Raw genomic sequence first — 9,985 nt, forward strand, 5'->3', positions numbered from 1 at the left:
CGCCCGTGGGGAGCGATGCCCGTGGGGAGCGACGCCCGTGTGGGAGTGACACCTGTGGGGAGCGACGCCCATGTGGAGCGACGCCCGTGGGGAGCCACGCCCGTGGGGAGCCACGCCCGTGGGGAGCAACACCCATGTAGGAGCAACGCCCGTGTGGGAGCGATACCTGTGGGGAGCGCCGTGCCTCAGGGTCGGCTTTGAAGATGCTCTTTGTTGTAAACACAGCGTGCAGCTCTTGCAACAAAGCCCAGCCTTTCCTTGAAAAGGGCTTTATTGCGAAGGGAGGTGCATGGGATGCAGAGACTGCGAAGACAGAGCCCAGCATCTGAGGCTGGGTGAGGGGGACTCGGAGGGGCGGGGGCTGCAGGGCTGGGCTGGTCGGAGAGCTGAGCACCTCACGCCTGGGTGATGGCAGGTGAGCAGGTGCCGGGAGTGAGGGGACCTGCTGTCAGGACAGCCCACCACCCCTGCCCACGGCGAGTGGCTGCGTGGTCCACCGACCGGGGCTAAGGTGTGGTTTTTGGGGCCCAATCAGACTGCACCAGTCACCCTGAGGGTAGGCCGGGTGCCTGCCGTCCCCTCCTCCTGTGGGTTCTTAGCAGACGTGGGCCCCCCACTGTGAGAATCCCCTCAGAGCTCACCCAGGAAGAGGGGGGTCTGTCCAGGAGGGGCCCTGCCGGGAGGTTCCCAGTGCACTCGTTGCTAAAGTGGTTCTCATGTCCGGTGCTCAGAGGGCCGGTGTTGTCTAGACACCCCGCAGCCCCAGGGCTGTGTCCCCCATCACCACATGGCGTTCTCTCACGCCTGGCGACCAGGCGGGGCCAGCACAGTCTGGGCTCCATTTTCTGCCGCCTGGTCGCCCAGACGAAGGGGTTGAGCATCCCGGGCCACAGGGCAGTGACCTGCCTCCAGTACACACGTCTCTCGGGGACACTGTGACCCCATGATCCCATCAGGGGAGGAGGGTGGGAGGGGCAGCAGGTCCTCGAGGGTCTCTCCGGGGTGGAGCCGGCAGCCTGCTCCCGACACCAGGACCCTCATGCCCCCCAGGGCTGACCTAGCTGATGACCCCCACCCGTCTCTCCTCTTGGGATAAGGAATGGAAGCCCCACGGCAGGAGGTCTGGGGGTCACAGGCACGCAGGCTTGACCTCCCACATGCCACACCAATAGCCCGGCCACCTGAGCAGGCCTGGAGGGGTGCCGCCTCTGGGTTCTGAGAGAGCTGGGGGGCGGGGGGCTTGAGCCCTGGCTCCAGCTGGAAAGAGACAGCCCCAGGCTCCAGACCCTCCAGGGTCTCAGCCGAGGATGGCTGAGGATGGGAGAAGACAGAGCCGGCCCTGGGCACGGGGCAGGGGCTGCGGCACTGGGGCTCGGACAGGCCCCAGGCAGGGCTGGTCCTGGGGGCTCCACGTGCATGTTTCTCAGAGGCTGAGACATGGGCACGGGGACAGACAGAGCACATGGGCCTTCAAGGGACCCTGCATCGTGGGGATGAGAAGAGCACATGCAGCCACCCGGGACCCCCAGGGGCCCTGCACCCACCCACCTGGGGTCTCCAAGCAGCCTGCACAGGTCGACAGGAAGGACAAGGCGGGGGCCAGCAGACACCCATCACGCCCCCTCCTCACGTTCATTTTATTGAAACCACCGCCGCGGTGGGTAGGCAGATGGGACCCCAGCAGGTGGGAGAGTGCTGACCACACGCCTGGGTTCCGTGGGGCTACCCTTGGCGGGGGCCCTCTTCAACACGGCCCCTTAGGCGGGCTCCGGGTGCGGCCACTCCCTGGCCTCAAAGTAGCCCTTCAGGTCCTGCAGTCTGAGTGGTGGGAAGTAGGGGCCGATCCGCTTCCGGACCCACCACTTACCCTCTGTTGCGTGCTGGCCCCCCGGGAGGCTGAACTTGTAACGGTAGTGCTCTGCGCGGACCCACCTGCAGAGGAGGTGGGGTCAGTGAGCCAGCTCCTGAGTCTCCTGCCCGGCCCACCCCTGCCAGCCCGAGCCCCCGCCTGCCCGGCCCACCCCTGGCAGCCCGAGCCCCCGCCTGCCCGGCCCACCCCTGCCAGCCCGAGCCCCCGCCTGCCCGGCCCACCCCAGCCAACCCATGCACCCACCTGCCCATCCCACCCCTGGCAGCCCGTGCCCCTGACACCCACTCCAGCCCTCCCGTGCCTGGCCCATGCTCTGCTGATGGACCAGGGAGACCCTGAGTTGAGGCACTGAAAACTGCAGATCTCAGGGGGCCTCAGGCTTGAGGTCCTGGGTCCCCCTTGCAGGAGGGTAGGCTGTGTGAGGTCAGGTGACCTCAGGACCCTCTGAGCTTGAGCCTAGCACCCACAAATGGAGACACCTCAAGGGAGGAGCCAGGGAGCCCCATGTGGAGCCAACACCCTCAGCCACGCTGACGGCAGTTCTCAGGACCCCACTGGTCTCCACCACGAAGGCAGTAATAACCAGACAACTATTCCTAAAAGGGGACATTTGGACACAGAGCAGGCAGGGGCTGGGGACACTCCGTCAGGCCCTGTGTCTGGCCCGACCGTCAGACGGCCCAGGGAGTGCAGCCAGCCTGTCCCCTCCGTCCCGTGCACTGGTGGAGGCCTAATGGGGTGCCCTGTGGGTTTGAGACGCCCTCCTGATACCCGAGTATCGGGGGTATGACGGGTCTGGCCCACACCATTCAGGGTGCTTGGCTGGCCCTCAGCCAAACCCCAGGGCCCGGCCGCCTGCAGGCCCAGGTGCCTCTCTCTCCCATCCCCCAACTTGCACCTTCCTCAGTTTTCTGGCAGCTTCTGGGCCCTCTGGGTGGCTCTGACACAGTGACAAGAAGCCTGGGCCCCCACGGCTCCCCGAGCTGTCTAAGGAGCGAAGGGCGGTCAGTCTGGGGACTGGAACTCGGAGAGGCACGCAGAGTGGACTCCAGCCTCCAAGGTGAGCTCGCCGGGTCTGCCTTGGAAAGTGTGTCCCCGAGCACGCAGGGTCCTGCTCGGGGATGACTCCTGGAGGCCGTGTCTGGGACGTGCGCGATCAAACCCAGGTGTGTCTGGCCTTCCTCGCCACAGGGGGACTCCTGGGTGCCAAGGCCTCTGCTCCCTGCCTTCCACATGATTTCCTGCCTGTTGCTCAGATGGGGCGATTTCAACCGTCCCACCTTGAACTGAGAGGCATCCTGGTGGTGCAGTGGTTTAGTGCTCGGCTGCAGTAGTTAAGTGCTTGTCAGCTAACTGAAAGGTCTGTGGTTCGAACACACTGGCTCCTCTGTGGGAGAAAGGTGTGCCAGTCTGCTTCTGTTAAAGATTACAGCTTTGGAAACACTATGGGCAGTTTGACTCAAAAAAAACAAAACAAAACAAAACAACCCCACCAAACTCACTGCCTAGAGTCAATTCTGACCCACAGTGCCCCTAGAGGACAGAGTGGAACTGCCCACAGGGTTTCCAAGGTTGTCAATCTTGGAAATTCAATTCTGACCCACAGTGCCCCTAGAGGACAGAGTGGAACTGCCCACAGGGTGTCCAAGGCTGTCAATCTTCACAGAAGCAAAGCCCAAACCACACCCACCGCCTGGAGTCGATTCTGACCCACAGCGCCCCTAGAGGACAGAGTGGAACTGCCCACAGGGTCTCCAAGGTTGTCAATCTTCGAAGAAGCAAAGCCCAAACCACACCCACTGCCGTGGAGTCCATTCTGACCCACAGCGCCCCTAGAGGACAGAGCGGAACTGCACCACACGGTCTCCAAGGCTGTCAGTCTTCACAGAAGCAAAGCCCAAACCACACCCACCGCCTGGAGTCCATTCTGACCCACAGCGCCCCTAGAGGACAGAGTGGAACTGCCCACAGGGTCTCCAAGGTTGTCAATCTTCCTGAAAGAGGACTGTCACATCTTTTTCCCAAAGAGTGGCTGGTGGGTTTGAACCATTGACCTTTTGGTTAGCAGCCAAATGCTTTAACCACTGCACCAGTATGAGTCACAATTGACTGGATGGCACCGAACATCTTTGAAGTCACGGGTTCTTTCCTCTGTCCCCTTGCTCTGCTGCTGAGCCTGTCCGTGGAGGTTTCATCCGAGTTTTACTGTATTTTTCAGCTCATCTACTTCCACGTGGTTCCTCTTCATGTCCTGTTTGTGGAGACCACTTCTCGTCTGTTCCTGGCATGTTTGCGGGAGCAGTCTCAGGACGGCCGCGTTAAACCTCCATCACCAGACAGTTCCGACGTCTGTAGACAGTCTTCATTCTGTAAGACACCCTACTGGTCTTGCGCTGAGTGATTTTCACTGGGGACCTTTCTCTCACTAGCTGGCTTCCTCAGACGCCCTGCTGGCAAACGGTGGGGGCCCTGCCTCCTTACTGCCCGCTGGGAGCTGACGTCCAGGTTCTTCATGCGTTCTCCACCGACAGCATGGAACCAACCAACCCAAGCCCCGGAACCTGCTGTCGATTCCGACTGACGCCGACCCCGTGCCGCACAGGCCAGAACGGCCCTGTAGGGTCTGCTCGGCTGTAACCTTTTGTCTGTTTTTTTAAATAATTACAATGCTCAGTGCTAATGACGGGGTGCTGTGCCGGGTTTTAGCTTTGATTTTGGCTGCTGTGAATCAGGATAATTTTCCTGAAAAGCAGTTTGGAAAGACTGTATAAAGGTCCCTAGAGTATTCGTGTGCTTTATTTCAAGAACCCCCTCTATGTCTCCAACCCGCTGGCTGTGGTCTTCATGGGAGCTGATCACTCAGCCTTTACTCCAAGGCGCTGCTGGTGGCTTTGCACCGCCAGCGCTCTGGTTAGTAGTCCAGTGCCAGGCAGGCTGCTCACTGCCCCCTGGGAATGAGTGTCTGACCCCAGCCCAGTGGGAGGGCTGAGGGGCTGGGGCACCACCCCAGGGCCTGGTGAGGTCCACGTCCCCCCTGGGCCTTTGCCTGCCTTGGCCGCGGAGGCGGGTATCTTGTTGTTTTCTGTGGTGTCTGGCTGACAGTTTTCTGTCTTGCTGGCTGCCCCGTCCTGGCCCTCTGGCCGGAGGGAGGCTGGTCTGGACCTGTGGCTGGTCTGCAATTGCTGGCTTCCTTGGCTCCAAGTCTGGGCTCCACGAGACACAGGGAAAACCCAGGGGCTCATCGCCCTGTTGTCCCCCGGGCCCTACAGTCCCACGCTGGTCCACCTTCTTGTCCGTTCTTTCCAGAGAAAGCGCACAGGTAGGAGACACGTCAGCTTGGCTGGGCCGGGCCCCCAGAGGGGTCAAACACTAGACCAGGCACTGCCCTGAAGGTGCTCACGCCGGGGCAGCTGCCCACCGTCTCCCCGGCCCTCAGGCGGGCCTGACCGCAATGCAGCCCTGGGCCCGGCCCGGCCCGACAGCTGTGACCAGGCCCCACGGCAGCTGCCCCGCTCACAGCTGAGGCTTTCTGGAGGGAAAACAGGGAGCGTGTTTTCTGTCAGAGTTGACGGCTGGCGGGTGCTGGGGAGGGAAACGTGCCAACCGCACTTCTCTGTTCCTACGTCGCGGGGTTTGCTGCCCCTCCCATAAATCACACATTCCCGGGGGCAGAGCAAACGCCGGTCAGAGAGTCCATCTGCCTCCTGGGGTCTCCAGGCCACCCCACCCCCACGCCCACCCAGTCTCCTCTGCAGAGTGGGAGTTGGGCCAAGACAGCACAGTGGTCTTGCCTGGGGTCTGACCCCCTGGAGGCCCCGGAGCCCAGCATGCAGACCCCTGTGCAGCCTGGCTCCCGTGTGTGGCTGCGTCGTTGTCGCCCTGGGAGTTCTGAAGCCCACAGCAGTGCCGGGGGCACTCTCGCCATCAGTCAACAAATTCCCCCCACGGTGACAGAGGGGGTGCCCTGCCCCCAGACCTGAGAACCAAGGACCCGAGGCTTTGCCTGGATGTGGGGGCCTCCCTGCCCCTGGTGCCAGGCTCCAGGAGCGCCCCCGCCCCAGGGACACCTTGCCACCCCCAGGGACACCTTGCCACACCACACCCTCCCACCCACACGGCCAAGCCCCAGTCCTCTTCCCTCCCTGTGACTTGTGCTCCCCGGGGTCCGCAGGTCAGATTCCTGGGTGTGGGCCTAGCATCTCCCCCCTGCCGTCCCCTGCCCCTCCCTCGCCCCCAGAGTTGAGAAGTCTTCCACGCCTGTCACCTGGGCCCCCGTGAGGGGTGCAGGGCGGAGGGCCAGGGCCTGGCCGTCTCACCTGGGGGGCTCCGCGCCTGAGAAGGGGTTGTGGGCGAGCAGGGACAGCACCTGGGCGTCGTTGGCCAGCAGCTTGCCTGCCAGGTGGAGGATCCACTCATGCTGCTCGTAGGTCTGTGGGGAGGCAGGCCGGCGTCAGCCGCGGCTGGGGACACCTGTGCATCCCCCGGGTCATGCCACTGCCTGAGACCGCACTCGGGGGCAGGGCTCTGGGACGACAGTCTGCCTGCAGCAGCCCCCACAGCCCCACAAAGCTCCCCGCTTCCCGTTTGTCCGGCCTCCTGGGAAGCCTGACAGAGTTGGGGCCAGGCTGGGGTCTAGGGGGTGGGGATGGGGAATGGGAGTCTCCCAGGGAGACCGGGTCTGGCGGGGGGGCAGGGTCCCCGACTCCCAGCCAGGGCTGGACTCCTTCCAGGCCTCTGTAAGGCTTTCCCTGCAGCCCTGGGCTGTCTGGTCCTCGGGCAGGGCCCTGGGGGTCAAGGGAGGAGGGCCTCGGAGGCCTGGGGCCCAGGCAGCACCAGGGCTTGGGGCTCGGCGCCGGCCCGGCCCGTCCACGGCTGGGGTCCTGGGCTGGCCTGTCTCCCCCAGGGCTGGGCAATGCCGGACCTGGAAGGCCGCGAACCACATGAGCCAGTCCAGGCGGTGGTGGTAGGGGGAGATGAGGCAGGGCCGCCGCCTGGGGTCCCCCGGCTTGCACTTGAACTCGTAGTCAGCCCACAGGGCGTCGGGGGCGCTGGCGTTGGGGCTGGCTGTGCCCTGGAGGATCACTTCCGTGCGCTCCTTGGTGATGCTGTGAGAGGGTGGGGTCAGGGTCGGGCTGCACCCCCAGCGGCCCACCTACTGCCTGTGGGGCTGGGGAGCCTGGTCTCGCCCACACCACCATGGGTTCTGGGACCTTGGCCTCCTCTGGGGTCCCAGGACTGGGGCCAGCCGAGGGACAGAGCAGCTCACTCCCAGGCTGCCTTGGGCGCCCGTCCTGCTGTTGGGCTGGGCCTGGGAGTGGTGGGACGTGCGGGGGGGGGGGGGGGGGGGGGGGGGGGGGGCGGCCTCGGGGCGCTCCGTGCAGCTACTGGTGCTCAGGCCTCTTGTGGTTCTTGGCCCCTTGTTCTCTGCATCTGCTACGTTTCCCACAGTGAGTGTGTGGACCCAACTGTGCCCCCCGAAAGGCATGCTTAGGGCCAAACCCTGCAAACTCAGAATGTGAACTTGTCTGGAAAAGGGGTCTTCGCAGATGCAGTCAGTTATCATGACGTGACACTGGGGCAGGCTTGAGGGGTCATCAGGATGAGACCCCTGGGGCTCGTACCTTCCAAAGGCCCCGTAGGTGTTGACGATCCTGAGCGGGTTGAAGGAGACGTTCATGACCTGCCGTGAGCTGAGTAGGTTGAGGACGACAGGGATGCTGAGGTAGCCAATGAGGGCGGCCAGCGTGAGGTGGACAGCCCACCGCACCACACAGCCTGACCAAGAGACGGGGTGAGCTGCTGGGCTCCTGGGGCCAAGTCCCCTCACCCGGCCTCCATCTGCCTCTTCTGTCCCAGCCCCACAGGCCATGGAGGCCACCGATGTCACCTACCCCATGTCTGCACGGGCTGGGCCCCCTGGGCCTCCTCTTTCTGCAGCTGCAGGACTTGATCTTTGAGGCCCCCAGGCCCAGAGGGGAACAGGAAGCTCAGGGCGGCGTCGTCGAAGCAGGCCAGGCTGGGCACGATGGTCAACCAATTCAGGAAGCTCAGGTTCCCGCTGATGATGAGAAGCACCTGGGGGGAGACAATGCTTGGCCAGGGTCTGGGAGGAGCCGTCCTGGGGGCAGGGCTGTCCGGAGCCAAGGGCACGCCCCACGAAGACCTCAGCACCCGAAGATCCCTGGCTCCCCCAGGTGGTTACAGGCAGTCCTCCAGTTACGGACATCCGACTGACATCTAACCCACCAAGTCCACCCCCAGGTGGTTACAGGCAGTCCTCGGGTATGGACGTCCAACTGATGTCTAAACACCAAGTCCACCCCCAGGTGGTTACAGGCAGTCCTCTGGTTATGGACATCCGACTGACGTCTAACCCACCAAGTCCACCCCCAGGTGGTTACAGGCAGTCCTCGGGTTATGGACATCCGACTGATGTCTAACCCACTAAGTCCACCCCCAGGTGGTTACAGGCAGTCCTCAGGTTACAGACATCTGACTGACGTCTAACCCAGAAGCCACCCCCTACAGCTTTCCTGGATGAAAAATCTGAGGTGCATACACTGGTGCGTGGTAACAAGTGGGTGTTACTCTGTGAGACGCATCCAGGCAGTGTCATTATCGTTGTCACACTAAAGATGTCCTAGACCATCTGGAAGTGCCACATTAACGTCTGTACCACAGGAAGTACGCTGTGCAACACACACTAAGACAACAACTGACCAGCAGACGCTGGATACAGCCCGCACCTACTGTTCCAGCTTGTGATGGTCCAGGCTGGGCGTCAGCTTGGCTGGGCCACGGTGCTCAGCCGTGTAGCAGTTATGATGTGTTATTCCCCAAGATGGGCTCTGATGCAATGTAATCACCTCCAGACGGACATGCTGTGAGCTGCCCATCAGTGGGAAGGGCGTGCACCCAGTGCACTGGGCGTCCTGGGCATGGTCTCTGCTTTCTGCTGGATCTGGCTCCTGCATCTGGGTCACCATTGCCCTTGGTTCCTGGACTCGAACCAGTGACCTGCCGTACCGCCTGCTCATCTTGGGGTTGTTGCCCTCACAGCCATTTTACCTGCCGGTCCTGGGACTCTCAGCCCCGAAGCCAGTGGCCTGCCACACTGCCTGCTGGTCCTGGGTCCGTCAGCCCCTACAGCTGCGTGAGTCAGGAGGGGCCTCTGGCTGGATGTCTGACCCATGGACTCAGAACTTGCCAGCCTCTATAACCATGTGAGCCACTTCCCTGAGATAAATTTATCTCTCTGTCTCTGTCCCTCTATAAGCTTCACTGGTTTTACATCTCTAGAGAACCCAGCCTAAGACACCACTTACCCCAAACACCAAACTCACTGCCATCTAGTTGATCTGACTCACAGTGACCCCTCCTTGAGTTTCTGAGGTGGTATCTCTAGGGAAGTAGATTGCCCCATCTTCCATCTGAGGAGTGGCTGGTGGGTTTGAACCGCCAGCCTTCTGGTTAGCAGTCAGGTGCCTCAGACACTACCCCACCAGACACCACTTAGGCACACATTTTACTCAAGGACAGATTTAGAGATGGGACTTGTTCGTCATCTGGGGACTGCCTGCACCCGAGAAATGAATATTCGTGTCCACAGGACTTGAATGTTCACAGTGGTATTATTCACAAGAACAAGAAACTGCAACCGGCGACCAGCCGTCAGCAGGACGTGTGGTGCATCCACACGTGGCATGTGCGCAGCCATGTGAAGAGTGCAAGGCTGCAGGGCGGAGGCACGGCGGGGGCGGAGGCACGGCGGGGGCGGAGGCACGGGGGGGGGCATTCACGGGTGTGGACCAGTGTTGTGCCGTGACTGCACTGACAGGCCGGGAGCAGACAAGCTGAGGCACCTGTGGGACGTCCATGCAGCCCATCTTTAAAGTCTGTCCTGATCCTAAAAGGACTCCAGGTGGTGCAGTGGTTAAATCATTGCACTGTTACCTGAAAGGTTGGCAGTTCAAATCCACTAGTGACTCCTTGGGAGAAAGATGAGGCAGTCGGATCCCATGAAGACTGACAGCCTTGGAGACCCTGTGGGCAGTTCCACTCTGTCCTCTAGGGGCGCTGTGGGTCAGAATGGACTCCAGGCAGTGGGTGTGGTTT

At 62.1% G+C, this 9,985-nt stretch overlaps 1 protein-coding gene across 1 annotated transcript in view; it reads right to left on the reverse strand.

Annotated features, from left to right (window-relative positions):
* Positions 1 to 1,757: 1,757 nt before the first annotated feature.
* Positions 1,758 to 9,985, reverse strand: part of LMF1 (lipase maturation factor 1) — a 65,184-nt gene continuing 56,956 nt past the window's right edge. Inside the window, exons 7-11 of the mRNA XM_007957492.1 lie at positions 7,762 to 7,945; positions 7,492 to 7,645; positions 6,792 to 6,975; positions 6,187 to 6,299; positions 1,758 to 1,932 (exon numbers count right to left, since the gene is read on the reverse strand). Coding sequence (XP_007955683.1) covers positions 1,758 to 1,932; positions 6,187 to 6,299; positions 6,792 to 6,975; positions 7,492 to 7,645; positions 7,762 to 7,945 — 810 coding nt within the window. The remainder of the gene's footprint in view (positions 1,933 to 6,186; positions 6,300 to 6,791; positions 6,976 to 7,491; positions 7,646 to 7,761; positions 7,946 to 9,985) is intronic.

Source organism: Orycteropus afer, unplaced genomic scaffold (assembly GCF_000298275.1).
Source record: "Orycteropus afer afer isolate SDZICR_OR568_19922 unplaced genomic scaffold, OryAfe1.0 scaffold00751, whole genome shotgun sequence".
Classification (NCBI taxonomy): Eukaryota; Metazoa; Chordata; class Mammalia; order Tubulidentata; family Orycteropodidae; genus Orycteropus; species Orycteropus afer.